Below are 21431 nucleotides of genomic sequence, written 5' to 3'. Positions count from 1 at the left end.
GGGGGCAAGGCCAAGGGCGGTGCACCCTGTGAGCCCTCAGCCCTCAGCACTCTGCTCCACTGGAGGAATGAGCCCTTCGGTTCCGGGGAGGGGGGCGTGGGACCCGGGCAGTGCGCACAGCATCCCTCACACCCCTCTGGAGGCCTCGCTATCACCTGCCTCCTCCTCCGGAAGCCCACCCGTGTAGGAAGGATCCTCTCTCCCTCCCTCACCGCAGGAAGACAGTTTCCCTCTTAGAAGAGGGAAGATGCTGCCTTTGAAGCCGCCCGGCTCCTTACCTTCCAGAACGCGCACTTTGCTCAGTGACGCCCAGAGCGCCGCACAATTGCTAGAACTAGCCTCGGGCAGGCAAGAGCCCGGTGTGGGGCTTGGTTTCATCTTCCCCTGCCCTATCTCCCCGACCACTCAGTTCTTATTCTGTCCAGTGGTGGCCTTGGTGGCTCCCTCCCACCCTCTGCCCTGTCTCTCTCTCCCTCACCTTCCCTCCCATTGGGACCCGTCCGCACAAGAACTTCTGTTCCCACTGAGGCCAACAGTGGGCGGGGAATCAGGTCTCCCCGTCCTGGCTTGGATCACGTGCCCATCCATAAACCAATCACCGTGGCTCCCCGCGGTGGGGCGGGGGCAGTGGTGAGATGCTGAACGTGGTTTGGCCAGCCTGGGTCAGAGCCCATCCCCAGAGTCCCAGGCGAGGGGTCAGCGCGCCCCACTACCGCTGTCACGCTCTTGCTGGGGGTGTGAGTGCCCCAGCCAGGGAGGAAAGGGAGGAAGGAAGGTTGGCCCGGAAGCCGCCACAGTCCCCTTCATCTGATGATTTCCCCAAAGATGCTGTCTGTAAATGTCCTTCCTGCTGAACCGGCTTCTGACCTTTCTCAGCAATGTATTCCAGTCCCTTTGGGAGTGATGGCCAGGAGCAGAGCTCATAGCCCTTTTGGCTGTAAGGAACCCGTGGTGTCTCTGCTTCTCTACTCAGTATTAAGAAGAACCTCCTGACCGAGCCTCTCTCCACTTTTGGACGCGTGTGATTTCCGAATCGCTCTTCTCTGAACCTTTGTGTTCCCCTGTTCCCCCCCCACCACTGTCTCTAAATTCCTAAACCCACTTCACCAGCCTGTGCAAATGGAGAGCACTTTGATAACGTGACCCGGGGGGAACGCGCCGGGGTTGGTAAATATGGCCAATCCTATTAATGTTTTGAAAGGGGATATATGACTTGCTAATTTGCAGATGACACTAATTTTGGGCGTTTTGCAAATATCAGCAGTGATGAATAGGAAAGTAGCTGAGAGAGTTGAAACGTGGGAGAGAAATAACAAAATTAATTTCCATTTATATAAATACTAATTGATACACCAGAGGAAGATGAATACGGAGCGTGAATATGAGCTCAAACAGGAGAGCGGGTGCTTTGGGAGCAACCCCGAATTAGATGTCCTTGCGGCTCCGTGTGCCAGACCAGCAAAGGGGCGGCTGGGGAGAGGCTGGTGGGGGGAGGGGGGCGCTCCTGTTTTCCCCCCGGAGGAGGTGACATTTCTCCCTCCTCCAACTCTGTGCACTCTGCGTCTTGGGATCGGTCCCCACAGCCACCCTGTCGCCTGGGTCAGAAACGTCGTCTCCTTCTCTCACTTCCGTACAAGCCACTGAGCATCCCGGCGGTGCCGTCTTCAAAACAGGTCCTGCCTCTGGCCACTTCCCTCCGTTTTCAGAAGGGCCACCCCTTGTCCAGCGTACCTTATATCACAACGGCCTCCTCCCTGGTCTCCCTGGAGAGCCCAACCCCTGACCCAGGTGAGGGGACCGAGTCAGCCCCCTTCTTCGAAGTCTAACCCTCCAGAGGCTCCCCACCGCGGAGAGAAGAAAATCGGGCTTCGTGGCGTGATCTCGGATGCGTCCAGCCCTTCCGGCCTCCTTTCCCGCCACTGCTGTCCCTTGGTCATCAGTTATGTTCCCGTCCCGAGCCTGCACCCTCGCCGTCCTCTCTGCCTGGAATGTTCTTCCAGGAATACTGAGGAACGGCAGCCGGGCCTCAGCTCCCACGCTTCCCTCAGAGATGCCCTCCCTGACCCCCGCTACTCCCCTCAGTCACCCCCTCCCCATGCCTTCTTGTCTTCATGGCATTCCTTACTCTCTGGAACGATCCTTTGTCTGTTATGGGCTGATTGTCTGTCATCTCAGTGGTGTCTCCCAGAGATATTCTGCTCTGTGTTGACCCCGGGATCTCCAGGTCCAAGGACAGGGCTTTGTACATAATAGATGATCAATAAATGTCGGCTTACCATTAACTATGAATTTGGTGAAACTCCGTGATCTTACTTTGATTCATTTGCCCATGCTCATCCACTGAATACCTACTGTTTGATCCATCATTGACTTAAAAAGAAAAAAAAAAAACTTTTATTGATCATCTATTTTCCAGGTACTGTTCTTGGCTCTGAGGGCTACAGCGGTGCACAGAGGCGACAGAGCTCCTTCCCTCAGGGAGCTTCCATCTTAGGGGAAAAGACAAGAAAACACGGAGGCAAAGGACTGGAGAATACATTGTGGGGTAGCGCCAAGTGTGGTGATGGAAAATAAAGCAGGGAGGGGGTGGCATTTGAGCGGAGCGGTCAGGGAAGGCCTCTCTGAGGAGGGGACGTTTGAACGCGGGCTCAGGATGGAAAGGAGTGTATCGGTTAGCTTCTGCCGCAGACCAAACCAACCCAAACCTGAGCAGCTTCAGCGCACCGCTGTTTACTCCACGACGGGCTCATAATTCACTGGCTTGGCTGGGCCCCTCCTGGGCCTGTGCACAGGTCTGGTCTGCCGGCAGACGGGCCGGCGACCGAACGACCTCCGGTGTCTTCTCTCCCACATCCAGTGGTCAGGAGGCTGTCGGCCGGGGTGGTGGGGAGACCGGGCACGCCTGGCTGGCTCCTTCATGCGGCGGGACCCCCAAGTGTGGCGAGGCGCACCTGCGCGCTCTCCGTCCTCTGCCCTCGCCGCCGCTGCTGCTCTCCCGTTGGCCAAAGCGTGTCACGTGGCCCAGACTGAGGGTGTCTTCTCAGCGGCCTCAGTGAGGGCGTGGACATGCAGACTCCGCTTCTGGATGGGAGGAGTGGCAGAGTCACGTTGTAAAGAGTGTGTGGTCATTTTGCATGCCGTTGCGGTGGTGAGAAGCTAGGGTGTGGCCCAGTACCACGCTGGTCCCACGTTTCCACTGCCCCCAGGACGCTCTCCAGGGCGCCTCAGCACCACGGAGAGCAGAAGGATCAGAGGCTGCGTGACAAAACGTAGGTGGGAAATGACGGGCACATAGGAGAGGAAGCCGAGCTCCAGGAAGACTGGGCGGCTTGGCCTCCCTGGGCTTTTGCCTCCGCTCCTGAGCTCAAGGAGGTGGAGGCCACGTGACTTCCAGGTGGCCTTCTGTGAAAGTTGCCTAGGATGTGAATCTTCTGAACACAAGCCCCCAGGAGGGTGCTGAAAGAGGCTCCACATTCTCCCAGGGTGGAGAGTTCAGTGGGCTTGGTCCTGCTCTAATGGGACACCAGTAAGGAGAGACAAGCTCTAGCCAAGTATTGGACAGGCCCTGACCAAGGGCTTCATTCGGTTTGAGCCCTCCGGGCAAATGGATGACTCGCCTGGACCGCATTGCCTCAGGACCACAGAGGGTCAGTTCTAGATGAATTCTGATGGACAGGGGTGAGGCAAGGGCAAAAAGATGGGGTTATCATTGTAAAAACGCTTCCTTACTCTGAATTCCGGGAGTCTCGCAGTAGTGCCCAGTGTCTAAAGTGTCCATTTCTGACGTCCTGTATCGACATAGCTGCCCGCGCGCAGTTACCTATTTAAACTTTCCATCTGGACTGAGCTCCTGCTGTGCATCAGACACTGCGCCGGGCTGTGGGGACACAAAGGTCTAGCAGATCAGATAGAGTTTCTGCCCTCAGGGAGCTCGCCTCTGGCGGGGCAAACGGATGTTTACCAAATGGTCACAAGATCACGCTGGTGACCAGGGCATGGAAGTTGGTGGCAGGCTGTGGGCGGAGGTTGGATGTGGTCAGAGAAGTCAGAAGGGCTTCCCTGAGGAAGTGAGCTGGGATCTGAAGGGTGAGCACAACGAGGCTACGTGGGTTCCGGCGGGAATAGCATGGGCAAAGGCCCTGTGACAGGAGAGAGGGATGGAAATAGGAATGACTGAGACTGTCTGGGTGGAGCCGTGCCCCATGGTGTGAGAGGAGGTCAGACAAGTGGGTGAAGCCAGGTGGACAAGGCCTGCTGGCCGAGCGGCATGGGGAGCCACGCTCGGGTGTGGAGCAGCCGGTTGGGGCAATGCGCTAGACAGGAGGAAGCATCCAGTGCTGGTGCAGGTTGGTTGGTTTGGTTTTTAAGGTTGTATTTATCTGAGGGAAACAGAGGGAAGAAGAATGAGCAGGGAGAGGGGCAGAGGGAGAGTGAGAAGCTGACTCCCCGCTGAGCAGGGAGCCCAGCGCAGGGCTCGATCCCAGGACCCTGAGATCATGACCTGAGACGAAAACCGGCGCTTCACGGACTGAGACACCCAGGCTCCAACCCCCACCCCCATGTGCAGGTTTAAACAACACTGGCCCATGCGTCCTGCAGACATTTCCAGAACATCAGCAGTGTCCTGGGCCCTCGGGTCCCTAAGAGAAAAGGTAGAGAGCCTGCCCCGAAGGCACTTTCATCTGAGTTGGGGTTTTCAAGTGGTAGAACGCAGAGGCCGAAGGTACCTCCTTTCCCGTCTCCACAACCGCTGATGTTCACTCTTCTTCCTACAGGCCTCCAGCTGAATTTCACTGCCTCCTGGGGAGACCCGCACTACCTGGGGCTCACGGGCCTGGAAGTGGTGAGCAAGGATGGCCAGGCACTGCCCATCAGCCTGCACCAGATCTCTGCCTCTCCCAGAGACCTAAATGACCTCCCCGAGTACACCGATGACTCCCGGACCCTGGACAAGTAAGTGTCTGTGAGAAGCCACCTGCAGACGCCCTCAGAGCCCTCCACTCCCAGCGTGAGCAGCAGGACGCTTCAGCCCCTGACAGGCGGGGTCGCTCAGGCTCTGTGACTCCAGAATCAAATCTCAAATAGTGATTCCCCATTCTGCCCTCCCCAGCCACCCCGTGAGGTCTGTGGTCTTCCCATTTTATTCACTGATATGTTTTTAAGTAGGCTCCACCCACAGCGTGAAGCCCAACTCAGGGCTTGAACTCACAACCCTAAGACCAACCCCTGAGCTGAGCTCAAGAGTCAGACACTTTAGTGACTCTGTCCCCTCCGGTGTCCCCTGTGACTTCTCATTTTAGAGTCAAGGAAAACCAAGGCTTGGGAAAGGGAGGTGACCCCCCCGCCCCCAAAGGCCCCACGGCCAGAGGCAGGCAGGGTTCCCCTGCTCCCAGACACAGCCGTGCTTTGTGTGTTCTCCACCATGCTCAGTGTAGGGCCTGGAACGCCAGCTCTGCACCTGACCATGAGCAGCCCCATTCTGGGGGCTGAAAGCTTGCCATTGCTCGAGGTCGGAGGGCTCTGGAAGTGTCCATGGGTGCTTTCCTCCGCTTCTGTCTGATTGTATCAGCCCAGACTGGGGCCAGTCAATAAGACAAACCTGGGACAGGCACCGGCCCCCTGCTCAGGACAGCTGCCGGGCCTGCGCTCTGCCTGGAGTTGTAAACAGCAGGAGCCTGGAGGGGTCAGAAGCATGTGTTCCAATCCTGGCTCTGCCCCTTGCCGGCTAGTAAGTTTCTTAACCTCTCCAACTACAACCTCTCCACGTTTATGCCTTAAACAGCCCTAAGAGGCCATCCCCTTTACAAATGAAACTGAGCTACCGAGAGATTAAAAACTGGCCAGAAGTCACCCAGACTCGTTCTGAGGGTCAGAGTCATCTGAATGGATGTCTGCGGGAGACCTGTGCACGTAACCACGGACTTCCACTGTTTTCCCTGCCTCACTTGCCTTACCAGTAGGAGGGAACAGTAAGTCCCCTGGCGGGAGGGCAGGGAGGGAATGGCCACACCACAGCTGCACTGCCAGCTTGGCCCAGAGCGCCGCCGTCAATGGTAGACTCCTTCCTGCTTTCCCATCAGGGGCCCCTTAACCTCACACCTGCTGTCCATGTTTGCTCATGAACCACTCAACACCCCAAAAGCAGATCACCCATATACTTAGGCCTGGAGCCCGCTGGGTCAGCTCCCGCTACAGAAGTGATCCGCACACAGTCGGCCCCACTTGTTCATCCACACTCACCCACTTCCCAAACCCCTCCCCCCAGATGATGTGAGCACAGCAGCTCCCAAGCCTGATAGCCGTTCACCTCTACACGGTTTGGCGTGTAGCTCGAACCAATAAGGATTTTAAAGAGAACATGTCAGTACTGTTGTTACACTCAAAAAAATTAATGGTGAGTCCCTAAATTAGTAGACACCCAGCATGTTCCTATTTCCCTGAAAGCCTTCTTCTCATCTTCCTTTTTTAAGTTTGTTTCTTATATTGAGATCCAGAAAAGGCCTTATGTTGTGATTGGTTGGCTTGAGGTCCAGATAAGGTCCATGTGTTGTGATTGGTTGGTTTGAGATCCAGATAAGGTCCATATCTTGTGATTGGTTAGTTTGAGGTCCAGAAAAGGTCCAGACATTGTGATTGGTTGGCTTGAGGCCCAGATAAGGTCCGTACATTGTGATTGGTTGGTTTGAGGTCCAGATAAGGTCCATACATTGTGACTGGTCGGGTTCAGATCTCGATAAGGTCCCTATGCTATGATTCTTTGGTAGATCTCTTACGCTTTTTATAACCTCCAGGTTCCCTTCCATCTTTCTTCATTTTTTTGTTATGAATTATCTCTTAAGGAAATATTTGTTTGCCCTATAGAGTCTGGATTTTCCTGGCTGCATCTCCATGGTATTATCTAACCTGTTCCTCAGGCCCCTGTATGTCTTGTAAATTGTTCATTAGATCTAGCCATCTGATCAGATTGAGGTTTGACCACTGGGGCAAGATATGACATGGTGTGGGTGTCACTGCAACTTCCCTTCAGAACATATAGAGTGTCTGGTGGTGAAGCTTTTTGTGACATTGGTGGTCAGTGCTCAGTGGCTAGATCCACTTGGTTACAAGATGGTGGGGCGCTGAGCCTGTCACTCTTTTTTTCACCGATAAAGAAAAATTTTTCTTCAATTATTTGGTTACTCTGCAGTACAGTGCAAATAGGAAAGGCAGTCTACATGCTTGGTTCTTTCCCTTTATTTTTTAGTTTGCAAAAATCAAAAAATTGTTTCCCTAGCATACTTTAAAAGGTTTGCATTTGGTTACCATAAATCATGAATTTAAACAGACTGTGAAGGGTCTCAATTTATTGCAATTTTCACTTACAGTTGCTTTTAGATACCGAGAGCGCTTGGATCCTTTTTTAAAATAGTAGTCTGTGACAGCTCTCCTGCTTTCTGAGGTCACAAGACATTCCAGGCTCCCTTTGTATATTTCTTATCCCAGATGTGGAATCAGCCATTTTTCCCAAGAAGCCTTGGTTCCTTTTAGTGTGAAATGGTATTTAGAGACCATAATCGAGCCCCTAGAGATGCTCATTGTTACTGGATTGGTCACAGTTTCTAGGCTTTTCTGTGGACAGACCTGGGAAGTATCATGTAGATATTCTTAGCGGTGTCTGTAGGCACTTCCCTTCACTATCAACTATAAACACATTGACAACTCTCTCTACTTTCAGAATTGGGTAGCATTTTTGTATGGAGACAGCCCCATGTCTAGGACACAGGGGTAATTGCTTTTAGAAGGAAGTGGAAGGTTCTCCAGTGGACCTAATTCCACAAACACCTCCGTTTTAAATTGCTGAATTTCCTCAGTTTTAAGATGCCAGCAATTGTAAGACACACCATCCATCAACTTAATAACAGCCTTTTAGAGAAAAAAAAAAAGAAACATTACCTCCATGGGTGAACACTTAGATTGTAAGATTTATTCCAAATCCTGAACTTAAAGATGTAAAAACCAAAAATAAAGTTTATTTTTAAATCTAGAAATTCCTTCTGGCACGGCAGCCTCAAAGTCACCAGGAAATTAGGAGGGAGTCGGGGGAAGGGTTATCCAAGAGTCTGAGAGCTGGGCCCCTCTGTTCCTGGGGTCTGGGCTGCGGTGTGCTGAGCAGTTCAGGGCAGTCCGTGGCGGGACAGCTTTGGGACAGGCACAGGCCACGTTGCGAAGGATGAGGGAGGTTGTTCAGAACAGGAGAACCAGAAACTGGCCAGGATAGGAGTGCAACGCGGGCCAGGGGATGAGTTCGTTCAGAACAGTGGCGAAGAACACAAGGGTGCTAGGGGCTCCCTCCTAAGGACGGGGAGGGTGCTTCCCTGCGCTGTCGGGACTGCATGGTTACGGCCAGACCAGCTCCCCACAGACACACCTCCCCCTTCTCGTGCTTTTCCCACACCAAGAGCTGCCAAGTTCGCTCTAGTGCCTTAGCATCTCTCTCACAGGGCACCAGAAGGAAGGAATCGAATTCTTCCAAAATGCACCACGGAGCCAATAGAGCCTTTTCCGGAAAGTTTGGAAAGTAGAGAAAAGTATCCAGCTCGCATCCCTGTGACACGAATGTGTTTTTCACTTCTTCATCGTCCCTCCTGGCCCCGTCCTCCTCTTCCAGCAGTGAAATCACTTTCCACTTCACTGCGTCGTCCTCACGGTTATCGTATGAACAACTGTGCAGGTTTACTTAACCCTGTGTTTTACTTAACCACTTGGGGGTTTTTTTGGTTGTTGGGTTTTTTTTTTTTTTCTTTTTATGCTAATATAAATAAACAGCACTGTAACGAATATCTTTGTGCAGAGAGCCTTTCCCACAAATATTCCTTAGAGGAAAAATAACTCCAGAAACGAGATCGCCAGGTTAGAAGGTCCTGAAGGATGACGCATGTCCCCTTTATTTTAAACCTGGTGATCCCTTGGCCGCACTTTAAACAGCACCGACTATTAAAAGACTTTATTTTGTCTGATTTTACAGATGAGACATGGCGCCTCAGAGTGACTGTAATGAGTCCCACCTCCGCTTAACAAGCCCAGTGTGTCCAGGCTCATACCGGGCAGGGTGCAGGGGGCTGTAAGCGGGTGTAGACCCCTGGCTCTGGTTTCTCCCACAGGTCGTGGCTGAGCCCCACCTCACCGCTCCCTCCCCGCTATTTGCAGGTTAATCGACGGAGCCAACATCACCATGGAGGATGAGCATATGTGGCTCATCCCGTTCTCGCCTGGCCTGGACCACGTGGTCACGATCCGCTTCGACAGAGCCGAAAGCATCGCTGGCCTGCGCTTCTGGAACTACAATAAATCTCCCGAGGACACCTATCGCGGGGTAAGCTGGGGAATAGCAGCCGCGCTCAGTCCTCTGTCAGGGAAACGGCGCCTTGATGAATGGCTGGCGTGGCTGCCGGAGAGGCGCATAAATCTTCCAGAACTTTCCAAATGGAGCTAGGGGGTTACAGCCAGGGAGAGAGCGCCTTGCTCTTTGTTCCTCCTGCAAACAGCAAATGTGGACTCAAGAGCCCCCAGGGCAGACTTGGGACACGGAAGCACTGGGGATTGGGGGGTCCTCAGCAGGCCCAGCCCCCGAACTGTAGTGGTGGGTTGGGGCTCTGGTGTTCATTGAGCACTTTGGGGGCCAGGCCCTGAGCTGCAGGCTCTGCACCTATTCTTTTCAGGGGACCCTCACTCCAGCTTCTGGGAAGCAGAAGTATACTCTCTTTTAGAGTATTAAAAACTGGGGTTCAGAACAGTACGTTCACCCATCCCAAGGTCACACAGCGAGAGCCCCAGTGTACATCTGCTGGGCTGGGAGCCTACACTCCAGTTCCATACCACGTTCTCCCGCTTCTGGGTGTGACAAAGCAGGCATCTTGCCACACTGTGGGAAGAGAACAGCAGAAGGGCCCTTAGCATGGGCCCTTCTGTCCTTGTGACTATGGACTGTGATATGCTCGTCCCTTCCCCACTACAACCCGGAAGTGATGGTAACAATGTCCCCTAAGATAGAGCCGTGCCGTTGGAGCCCTAAAGTCCTAAGGTGCTGGTCTGAATCCCCGCTCCAACCCCAGGCAGCCGTGTGACCTTTGGCGAGTGGCCTGCTTCCCCTGCATCTCCGTTTCCCCGTGTGTAAAGTGAGGAGGATGAGGATGATGACCTGCCTTGGGAAGGTGGTCGACCTCCTCTGCCACACGGACGCTAACAGAGCCAGGCCTCCATCCCGGGAGCCCCAGTGTGGCTCCCCACCATGCCTGTGCCACGTCATTTCTCTGTGGGCCCCGTAGAACCCTGGGGAGTGGCCAGCATGGAGTTGGTGGCCCCAGGCACTCACCTTCTGGGGCGACAGCCCCTCGGACTGTACAGACCCCCCTGGGCCGCACTGGCGTCTCCCGGAGCGTGCTGTCAGATCTGCACGTTTAGAAAGGCAGATAGATTGGCATTAGGAGAACATTCTCGGGGCTCAGCTCATGCCTCTGGGCCCATATCTTCCCTTGAGCAAATCGGTCCTTCCAGATAAGGCTCCGTGACCTGGATTTGCTGCCTGGAAATCTTGGACCCAAAGCCCTGCTTCCAAGGCCTGGCCGCCATCCGCATGGGCGAGCGGGTGACAAGTGGCCACAGTGGGAAGGAGGAGGCAGGGAGAGGGGCGGTCTGGCGGGGGGTGGGGAAGATCCCAGAGTACAGGGGACGGAAACTGCGTCTCCCCAGGAAAACGCCTCGGGCACCTGTGTCCCCCAAGGCCCCGTGGATGCCCTGGGGACGGGTCCCTGGCGTGTGGTTAGAGCCGGGCCTTGCACTTTGGAGATGGGCTTCAGATCTTTGCGGCGGGTCCTTGGGCAAATTGCTTAGCGTCTTTGGACTCCTGGTTTCCATGGCTGCAAGACGGAGGCAGTAATAGAAACCCTGTCCGAGGGAATAAACAGGCGTGGGGAAGTCGGGCCCTTCCTAGAGGTGGGGGTCGTCCTGGAGGGGGCCTTCCGGGCCGCCGCTGTGACGCCCAGCTTCCTGCTAGCTCCACACCCAGCTGCAGAAGGACCTCCTCTTTGGAGGCGACCCCGTGAAACCACAGGAGTCCCGCTGATTGGTCTGGTCCGGTTCCATGTCCCTGGTCCAATCATACGGCCAGCGGGTGACAGTTCTGTTCATCTGGTCCAGCCCTTGGGCCAGGGTCTGAACCCACCTGAGCAAAGCCTAGTGGAGAGATGTAGGAACAGCCTTTTGGTCCCCATATCAGCCATGCCTGAAGCCACTTACCCTACACTTTTCAGGCTTACGTGCCCTGTGACCGGCCGCCATGAGGGGCCCCCAAAACGCTGAAGGAATGAAGGGCTCGGGGCACATTCGTTATCAGTGGGACCCAGGGCGGGGCTCTCCTCTACACAGAGAAGCCCTTTGGTGTCTCCCAAAGGTGAAAATCTACCAGTGTGGTCAGCAGTCGGGCCCACGTTGCGCACCGTGAAGATGTGGGGAGTCCCGATTCCAAAATGCGTTGTCAGAGGGAGAGTGCTGGCCTCCTGCCCCCCTTGCTTACCCACCACCACCACCACCACCCCGCCCCAGGGAAGCCACTCCAGACCCTGCCATTCGGGCTTTGCGATTTACTGGTAGATTCCGGCCTCTAGTTGGTGATATCCGCCCCAGGCCAGCGGAAGACGTTGGCCCAGATCGAACCCATTTGGCAGGCTCTTGGTAAGGGGCCTGTGACTCACCAGGCCCCGAGGCAGATCTAGTTGGCCCAGCCAGGGTCTCTGCGGAGGGAGGCCTGAAAGGTTGTACCACCTCAGGCGGCTGAGCCGGGCCACCATGGCAGGGGCCACACCTGCCTGTTCCCCTGCTGTCCGTCCGTCCAGCACACAGCTCAGTACCTGGCACGGAGCGTGGCCCAGCCCGGCGGTCCTGGTCTGAGAGGAAGGCCAGACCACGGGATGTCCCAGGCCTGGGGGCTCCGTGAGGGCTCCCCGTCACACTTGGACATCCGCCCCAGCCCCGTCGGCCCACGCCACTGGCCCGCATGCTGGCTGGCTGCCTTTCTTCAAGCGTGTTCCTCCTTTTGTTCGCCAGGCCAAAATCGTGCACATCTCCCTGGATGGCCTGTGTGTCTCCCCTCCAGAGGGCTTCCTCATCCGGAAGGGGCCGGGCAACTGCCACTTTGATTTCGCTCAAGAAATTCTCTTTGTGGACTACCTGCCTGTTCGCCGGCTGCCCCCGCCGGCCCGGAGGTGAGGGCTCGCAGCATCAGGAGTGCCCCCCCCCGTCCTCCGGCTGCTGGCTTCACGCGTAGCTCTGAAGTCGCTACCTAAAGGTTTTGAAATGATGATCAAACGCGTCGCTTTTCAACCTGGCGGTTTTCTAATGCTCTGCCAGGCGCCCGCGGAAGCCCGCGGGATGAGCCCACCTCGTCTGGGGATGTTTGGGTCCCCACGGTCTGGAGGGCTTCAGCTCTTTTAATGCTTCGTTGCACCTCCTGCTGGGAAAAGAGGCTCCAGCCTGCGTCCTGTTCCAGAAATGCCCACTGGCCAATTCGGGGAAGGGCCTTCTCTCTTGTTGCCGAGCTCCTGGTTTAGGGAGATTCAAAGAGGAAATGAGAGGCTAACACGTCCTGGGCGCGCTGGTATTTCTTGGCCCCCGTCTCAGCGGCATTAAGTTGTAACACCTTGTAAATGCCACGTTCAGTTTACTCCTGTAAACCCCTCCCTCGCCCCCATGTCCAAACGCCAGGGGCCAAGCTCACAAAACAAAATGACTTTCCCTCCACCGTGGCTGGGACCGCTTCTTGGACCCGTCACTGGGAACAGCCACTTAATTATAACAGTGCCCTTGAAACTGAAGAAAAACCAGCTAGGCCTGGAGGGTACTGACTGGCCCATGGACCCGGGAGAGAGGTATCCAGGGAGGAGCGTGCCGAGGTTGAGAACTCTTCCTCCCAAGTGCTAGATCCGTTCACAGAGGCTTTGCGCTCACCCTTCAGGGAATCTTCCCACCTGCCCTCTGAGGAAGCGGTTATTCTGCCCATTTTACAGATGCGGGCACTGAGGTCCCTGCTACTGAAGGCCCTTGCTCAGGCTCCCAAAGCAAAGACTGCAGGGTACGCCCCACCTTCCTGCCTCCTCTTCCTGCCGGCCTCCCATCCTGCCCCACGATCCAGCCCCTTTGGTGCTTTCCTACCACAGGGCCTTTGCTCTGGCTGCTCCTCTGCTCGGAAGGTTCAGCTGTGATGCTTTGTGTGGCTGCCTCCTTCTTAGCTCAGGTGCTGGCTCCCTGACCACCCCCTGGGGTAGTCTGCCCCAGCCCCGCACTCCCTCCCATCCGTCACCCCTGCACGGGTCCCGCTCAGCCGTGGGCACCGCGTGCACTTGCCCTGTTCATGAAAGGGCCAGAGGGCTGGGTGGTCACGAGCGGACTCCAGAACAGACAAGGTCAGTCCCTGCTGCCAGGGAGCCCCCCCACCCGCCGCGTCCTCATGTAGTGTGTCGCTGGGGAAATCACTGACCAGCCATCGAGGCCACTGAGATCTTCCGCTTCCTGGTGCTGTTTTGTGTCTTTTTAGGCTTGACTCGCAAAGCCTGGAGCGGGCGACCATGGACTACGAGGCACCTCTGATGCCCTGTGGCTGTATCCTCCTCCCACCTGTCCGCGCATCCCGGGCCCTCGGGGTCCGCGCCCGGAACCCCAGGAGAGGGCTCGGCCCTTGCGGTGGTGTTGGGGTTCCGGGCAGGCCGTGGCCACGGTGCTGGGGCGCCGCGCCGGGAAACCCCGGGGAGGATGGACGGCTTCCCGGGGCCTCGGGCTCGCCGAGCGCTGCTGGGGCGGGGGGCGGGGACATGGTTCCAGACCCCGCCCCCTGGTCAGCCAGCTGGCTGAGGTGTGGACTGAGGTTTCCAGAGGCAGCACCCAGGACTCCAGCTGGGAGAGGCCAGAGAAGCTGGAGCTCTCCCCAGGGACTGAACTGGGGGCTGTCCTTGGAGGGGAGCCAGGGAGGAGATGAACGTAGAAGTTAGGATAGCCCCGGTTTGCTGGATCCTTGCCTGGGCCTGGCACTGTCACCTGGGGGGTCACCGCGCGTTTCTAACTCCGTGCTCCCCCAGCCCAGGGCGGGGGGTCACCGCGCGTTCCTAACCCCGTGCTCCCCCAGCCCAGGGCGGGGGCGCTGCGAGCACCCCCGCGTCACAGCTGAGAACACAGAGGCCCAGAGAGGTTAAGGAACTTGTCCAAGTCCACAGAGCCAGGAAGGGGCCAGGCAGGTGAGTGAACACGAGCATCCTCGCTCTCCGGCAGCCTGTTCTCCGGACACAGTGCCCGTGGCGGTGATAGTGCCCGGCTTTTAATTCTTAAAACACGCACATACATAGTTAAAATTCAAGACAGTTGGATGCCACGTATATTCTGTTGGGCTTCAGTCTCCATGAGAGTGTAAAAAAAAAAAAAAAAAATGATGTTTTCCTTTTATTCATCTGTAGAAGCCCCTGAAAGTACAGCCCTATATTATCTTTGTCGCTGTTTTGCTTTGTTCTTGGAAAATTAAGCCTGTTTTTCCTTAATAACATCCCCTAGTCATTTTCCAGTTGCAACTCCTGACCAGCTGGGGTGATCCCTATTATATTGGTCTCACGGGCCTGGAGCTGTATGATGAGCGGGGCGAAAAGATCCCTCTGTCGGAAAACAGTATCCTTTTGAGGCAGACGGGGACTCTACCCCAGCAGAAGGGTGCGCGGGAGGGTGCAGAGAAGGACAGGAAGTGTCCCCGTAGGAGCCACACCCTGGGATAAAAACACCAGTGGGCTCTGCTCCGGGTCAGATGCTGACCCCTGGGGGGGTGGGCACAGCCATGGGCAGCTCCCAGCCCCTGCTGAGGTGTCCATGGCAGGAGTCCTGCGGCCCAGGGATTTGGGAGAGGATAACCAGATGCACCCCGTCCCCGAGAACTACAAGTACTTTGGCAAGTTCTAAAGGCTCTGGCAAGGCCTGCAGGGAGCCTCCGGTGGCGCCGTATTCAACCCCGAGTGTCCTGAATTTCCTGACTACCGACCCATTTGTTCATGGAACGCCCCCCACCAGATTTTGCAAACTGCTAGCTCGCTGAGTTTTTCAGTATTTTAGCTTAGTTGCTAATATTTTTTTAAAAATCAGGGAGTTTCATGGGAAAACCTTCAGTCTTCAGCTACTCTTGAGAAATTAGTGACAGCCGTACACAGTGATCATGGCTAGACCTGAGTATCCCCCGCCCGTCTGCCCCAACATGTCCTTACTGCCTGCTACCAGGCCCCCAAAACAAATTGCTAATATTGACTGAGGGCTCACTCTGTGAGGGCGTGTCCCATGGTGCCTCCTCTGCTTGTGAAGGGGAGTGCATTTGTCCCCCTTTTACACGTGAGGAACGAGGAGATGTTAAGTAACCTGCCCAGGGTCACGCAGCATGTGAGCCTAGAGCTGGGAGTTTAGCTCTACAGACCATTGTCTGACCACTGAACCGTCAGGCTTCTTCTTTTGATGTCACCTGCCTGAGCCCTCTGGGCCCTTGCCCTGTGATCCCCAACCCCCCACAGGGTCCCACCAGAGCAGGCCTAGCCCCAGAGCTTGTCTTGTACCCACCTGGGGTCCCTGTGGTCCCTCTGGGTCCTTTTCTGCCTTCCCCTGGTGACACCATCCTCCTGGCCTGGGATAAGTGATTCCTGGTGGTTTTGATGGTTATTAGTGACTCGTCAGAGGTACAAGGCTTGTTCATTTTCACCGAGCCTGCTCGCATCCATTCTGGGACGCGGAGGTTCTTATACCCATTTCGCAGATGAGGAAGCAGGCCCCGAGTTGTTCTGTGACTTGCCCCAGACCTCACAGGTTGGAAGGCAGAGCCACCGATGGAACTGGTTGGTCCAGATCCGCGGTGATGTCCAGCCCTCGAGTAGCCATCCCTGGGGTCAGGCTGTCCCCGTGGGGTCAGGCTCCCCGCAGTGTGTCCAGTCCCTGCCTGGTCGCCCCCCGACCCTCCCTGGCGCTGGCCACCTGCCCCCCCCCCAGCCTCGGCGCTCATTTTCCCCGGAATGGCTCACGTGGCTGTCACTCTCCCGGCGGCCCCGAGCAGCAGACGGCCGTTCTGCCCACCAGCCCCCGCGTCCTTTGAGCCACGCCGTCAGCGCGAGGAGGCTGGTGGCCGGGAGAGTGACGTGCGGCGCCCGACACACTGCTTTGGGTTATGACAGCTTAGAGGCTCCGCAGATATTGCCGCCTTCCCCGACAGCGTGAACTCCCTGGAGGGCGTGTGCGGGGACGTCCGGACCCCCGACAAGCTCATCGACCAAGTGAATGACACCAGCGATGGCCGGCACATGTGGCTGGCCCCCATCCTGCCCGGCCTGGTGAGTTCATGGGGGGCCTTTGTGTCCTTGGTCTCGGGGACATGTCTTTCTTCCAGGGCAGGCTATCCAACGCATCAGAATGCCTGCGGGCTCTCAGGAAGACGCAGGTCTTCGCTGACACGTCTTGACGGGCCGTCTCTGGGCCTCAGAGAGAAGGGCCTGCAGGGGACCTCGGAGACCCCGTGCGGCAGGCGTCCGTCGGTCATCACGGGCAGCCCCGTCCCCTGGCCGCATCCCCTGTCCCTGCCCCTCCTTGAGGTCACCAGGCACTGGACGCCGTCCTGGCCCTGTCTCTGGCCTATCAGCTCTTCAGGTGACTCAGTTTCCCAGATCTCAGACCCTCCAGCTGCTACTTGTCCCTTGGGGGCCTGAGGGGGTGCTCCGTCCCCCTGGGCCTGGCAATGTTGGTCAAGAGGGTGGAGACGGGGTTCTAGCCCCGCCCCAGCCAGATGCTGGGTAGAGGAGTGCAGCAGGCCCTAGGGCACGAGTGTGACTGGCAGAGTGTCCCCTTTCCCTCCGTGTGACTGCCCAGGAAGACAGGGAGGGCACTTTGCTCTCCAAACACGGACAGGAGTAGCATCAGCAGCTCTGCGTGGGAGGTTGCCCAGTGTCTCCGTCCCCGAGCCCCGAGTGTGCAGCAGCTCCCCTGAGCCCGGGCCCCACCTGTCTATGGCCATCTTGAGCTCGGCCAGCAGGTGGTTACCGTCATCTGTCACGTGACTCGGTGAGAGGCAGTGTCTGCAGCTGTCACTCTCTCCGCTGGACTCAGACATTCGTACCTGCTGGAGCCCCTTTACTGTTTCCACGGTGCAGCCGGAAGGCCGGTCCAGCTGCAGCACCGCACCCCTGCGATCCCCGACGCCCTCCGGGGCTGGGGCGGACCTGAGCCCACAGCCCGCGGCCGACACTGAAAGCTCCTTGCTTCCTTCCGTCTTGCCAGGAGCCCCCTAATGTGGGGGGGTCTGTTGGGGCGGCGGGGGGGCAGGGGGACGGACAAGCCGCCAGCCTCACCTTACTAGCTGATTCTGCCACTGATCCGGACAACCCCCTCCCCACTCCCCCTGCAGAGGTTCAAAGACACAGGCTGGAAATTACCCAGCAGCACCTTCGGGGCCTATCTGCTGTGCTGCTCATTTACAACCCGAGAAAGGACAGATCGGGGTCAAGGCGGTGCTGACCGCCCGGGGGACAGCGCTCCTTGACTCTGCGGCGGGGGGGGCTGCCCCCTCGGCCCAGGAAAGCCCCGCGCGGGGTTTCTGGCTGGACCCCCGGGAGAGGGAGGGGCGCACCAATGCTCTGCGGGGATTTAAATCAGGGCCACGCCAGGCCCAAGGAAACAGGCCTCCCAGAGCCAGTCGGCGGTTTGTTGCGAATGCAGCCACACGTGACCGGACTCAAGATGGGCTTCCAGGAGAGGGAAGGCAGCGGGGACCCCACGCGCTGTGGCCCCCCCAGCTGCCTGGGTGCCGCCTCCAGCGTCCACCGGGCTCACCCCTGCCTGCACCCCGCGCCCCCCTCCCGGCGCCTCTGTTTCCAAACATGCCTGCTCTGAGTTCTCGTCTCCGACAGGTGAACCGGGTTTATGTGATTTTCGATCTGCCCACCACCGTGTCAATGATCAAACTGTGGAATTACGCGAAAACGCCCCATCGAGGGGTGAAAGAGTTCGGCGTGAGTACTTATCAGCTGGGTTTTTCGAGATAATTGTGCTCGTTGGTAATTAGGCTGCTGGCAATTATCATCTGTCGCAGTTGGGTTTGCTTCTCTCTGTTGCCACCTTAGACACAAATGCCTGGTGCTCCGAGGCAGGGAAATTCACCACCCCACCGTGAACCCCAGACCTGCCCCCGGTGATGTGAATCACCCCCTGAAAACCAGAAAGTGGCCTTTCTCTCATCTTTTCTTTTCCAAGCATCTTGGTCTAGGACGGTCCTTCCCTCTGGGAGGCGACTCTAGGGCGGGGTGCGGGAGGCCCCCGGGGCCGCTCCCAGCTTCCGAGGGCCTGAGATCCCAGCACAGCCAGGCTTGCTGGCGAGGCTCCCAGTGGTAACTCGCTTTGCCCAAGGCCGCAGGAGGGAGGGCGGACCTCTTGGCCCCACGGCGCAGCCCCTACCCTGTGCCCGCCAGCTCTTGGTGGACGACTTGCTGGTGTACAGTGGGGTCCTGGCCAAGGCGGGCCGCTTGGTGGGAGGCATCCTGCCCACGTGCGAGCCCGCGGTGCCCTACCACACCGTCCTCTTCACCGAGGACACGGACATCTGCCGCCAGGAGCGACACACCGCCGTCAGGTAAGCCGGGCCGCGGCCTCGCCTCCCTGTCCCTAACGAGGACGGACAGCAAGGGTCCAGCCTTCCGCCTTCTCCCTCCCGGCAGCGATCAGGCGGAGGACCAGGACGTCCAGATGATGAATGAAAATCAGGTCATCACCAACTCGAAAAGGAAGCAGAGCCTGGCTGACCAAGGTCAGTTTCGCTGCCCCGCCCAGTGTCGCCTGCGGGACTCCAGGCTGTGTAGACCAGGAGCTGGCTGGTCCCACACCCACACCCAGCCCTGCCTGCCCCTCGGACCCCTCTTCTCTCCCCGGGGGGCTGCGGGGGCAGAACACGTGCCCTTCCTGAAGCCACCTGTAGCTCGGTGTGGCTTCTTGGGAGCCCGGCTTCGGAGTGCAGACGGGAAAGGCTGCTAAAGGGCAGACGTCCCGTATGGAAGGGGTTGTCCGGTGCCGCGGGCAAGCAGTGGAGGATGCCCGGGGTGAGGGCTTCCCAGAGGAGGTGCTGTTCGAGCTGCACCCTAAGACGTACGGGGACTTGGCCGGGCAGAGGGAACAGCGTGGCGGAGCCTGCTGCGGGGGTGCAGGAGGGGGGAGGGCGGCCACGGGTCAGCATGCCCTGGGCCGGCAGTGCAGGCCGTTTGGACATCCCCAGCCTCCTGCAAGCCCAGGTGTGGGGCTGCCCTCAGGGACCGAGGCTGGGTGATGGCGCCTCTCTGTCCTCTCTCTTGACAGCCTTACGCCCCAAAACGTGCATAAGCGAAAAGGAGATAGCGCGACGGTGGCGGTGCTGACCCGCGGAGGAGGGAGCGCTGGTCCCAGCCAGCGGCGGCCTCTGTCACCCGCCCCGACCCAGCACCTGTGTCTTCCGCCCCCGTCCTCAGCCGTGGCAGCCTGGACTCCAGGGGCTGGACGAGGGGCGTGAGAGCCGACTTGGGTGACACGGCCTCCCTCTGCCCCTCCGGGGTGCGCTCCCAGGAGCCCCAGCTTGGTGCCTCCTGCAGGCTGCAGCAGAGCAGGGCCCCAGGCACCAGCGCCTGTGCCCACAAACCCACTGGGCCACCTCAGGCTGGGACGGTGAGGTGGCCTGGGGGGGCCTCCCCTCCCTGCAGAGCGTGGCCACCCAGGGCCGAGCGAGACGGTGGGGAGGGGGCCCTCAGCCACCAACCCCAACGTGGTGGGGGGCACCAGGGAAGGCCCCAAGTGCAGGTGCAGATAGCTCCCCTCCCCGCCACATCCCTGCCTCATCTGGGGGCTGGTGGAGCCGGCTTAGAGGGTGGGGTTGTCCCCTGGGGCCGTGGAAGTCTAGCCAGGACTGCTGCAGCCTCTTGCCTCACCCCGGGCGAGGAGGACGGACCGCCCAGGGATGTGTGTGTCGCGGAGGGAAGAAAGGGAGCCGTGTGCAGGATGGGCGGTGGGCAGCTTCACAGCCCAGACGGCCAGCAGGGCTGCAGGCCGAGGACCAGGCCCCCCACCTCCCCCTCGAGCCCCAGGGTCCACCTCCCCTTCCATGGGAACTAGTCTGGGGGCGGGCGCCCCCTCCCTCTGCTCTGAGCTCCGGCTCCTCCTGCCCGATGCGCGGGTTCCTCCGTTCCTCAGCCGTCGGAGCAGGTGCCCTTGCAGTCACGCCGAGAGGTGCCTGTTGCCCAGGCCCCTCCCCCGCAGCAGCTTCCCCTCGAGTTGGAAATGTGCCCCGCACCCCCAGCCGAGTGAAGCTCAGAACGTATCTATTTCCATCGATGTAACAAGCTCGGATCAGGGATCTAATTGGTTTCCCAGTGGTGGGTAATTTCTCGTTGCAAATATTAATCCGCTGTCTTCCTGACGCCCGCCCGGCCCCACCGCAGCGCTGTACTCCAAGTAGGTTCCTATGCAACCGAGAGCCCGGCAAATACTTTTATGAGCTTTGCAGCTTCGGCGGAGCAGCTATGCAAATGTGCTTTTCATTTGGAGCGCGGGGCCGATGGGAAGATAAGGAACGTTTCTCCCACAGAAGATCCATCATCTCTGTAGCTTCCAGGGCCCCCGGCTTCCACGCTCACCTCCCAGACGTGGCCTCTGGGCTCCCAGAAGAGCTGAGGCCGGGGGAACAGGGGGCCGATCAAGCTCTTAGGGACCGAAGCCGGTGCCGCCACTTAAAGGCAGCCCGGCTGTCTGTCCCCACACGAGGCCGGGGCACAGGTCAGACCCCCACTCGCTCCCAGAACCCCCACTGCTCTTGATAATGACTGTGGCGCCATGCCATTGAGGAGGGGAAGGAAGCTGTACAGGCATTAACTGTAAAATAAATTCTATTTTTTTTCTCCTGCAAAATCAATAAAAGATGTTATTAAGACTGTGGGCTGATGTGCTGGATTTGGGGTCAGGCAGAGGAGGCCCGTGCTGCCTCCCAGAATGGAGGCAGAGGTCACTGGAGGCTGGTGGGATGTCATGGGGCCCAGCCTCTGAGCTTCCTTTTCCCCACCCGCAGAGGGGTTACGATCGGGGGCGACGCAGTCATTAGTTCGTGTCCAGCACCATCTCACTGAACCCGTGTCACAACCCTTCTAGGCACTATTATGATCCTCCCTTCACAGATGAGAGAATTGAGGCCCAGAGAGGTTGAGTAACTTGCCCAAGTCACGCAGTTTCGGAAGCCATCAGTGCACACATCCCGGGGTGACCACAGGAGAGCTGAGACAAGATGAAATCCCTTGGGTCTTTGGCCCTGGGGTTTCCCTTAGGCTTACATGGATCCTAGCAGCCGAGCCCCCAGATGCGCAATTCCTGGGCCAGTCCCCAGCTTCCTTCAG

General features: G+C 57.9%; 1 protein-coding gene across 7 annotated transcripts in view; it reads left to right on the top strand.

The window, feature by feature from the left end:
• Positions 1-20974, top strand: part of KATNIP (katanin interacting protein) — a 171752-nt gene extending 150778 nt beyond the window's left edge. For 4 of the 7 annotated variants that reach the window (XM_082714557.1, XM_082714555.1, XM_082714558.1 and 1 more), the window contains 10 exons: positions 4776-4953; positions 9187-9352; positions 12082-12239; positions 13568-13632; positions 14572-14682; positions 16231-16370; positions 17940-18041; positions 18498-18658; positions 18744-18832; positions 19375-20974. In XM_082714557.1, coding sequence (XP_082570683.1) covers positions 4776-4953; positions 9187-9352; positions 12082-12239; positions 13568-13632; positions 14572-14682; positions 16231-16370; positions 17940-18041; positions 18498-18658; positions 18744-18832; positions 19375-19433 — 1229 coding nt within the window. In that variant the 3' untranslated portion in view covers positions 19434-20974. Of the gene's footprint in view, positions 1-4775; positions 4954-9186; positions 9353-12081; positions 12240-13567; positions 13633-14571; positions 14683-16230; positions 16684-16902; positions 17269-17939; positions 18042-18497; positions 18659-18743; positions 18833-19374 lie in introns of those variants that run through there. The other 3 variants (XM_082714554.1, XM_082714553.1, XR_014306480.1) reach the window with 2 other exon arrangements.
• The last annotated feature ends 457 nt before the right edge of the window (positions 20975-21431 follow it).

The sequence above is a fragment of the Mustela nivalis genome, assembly GCF_964662115.1.
Source record: "Mustela nivalis genome assembly, chromosome: 19".
NCBI lineage: Eukaryota > Metazoa > Chordata > Mammalia > Carnivora > Mustelidae > Mustela > Mustela nivalis.
Note: the sequence above shows the minus strand (reverse complement) of the source record. Positions and strands in the feature narration are given on the sequence as shown.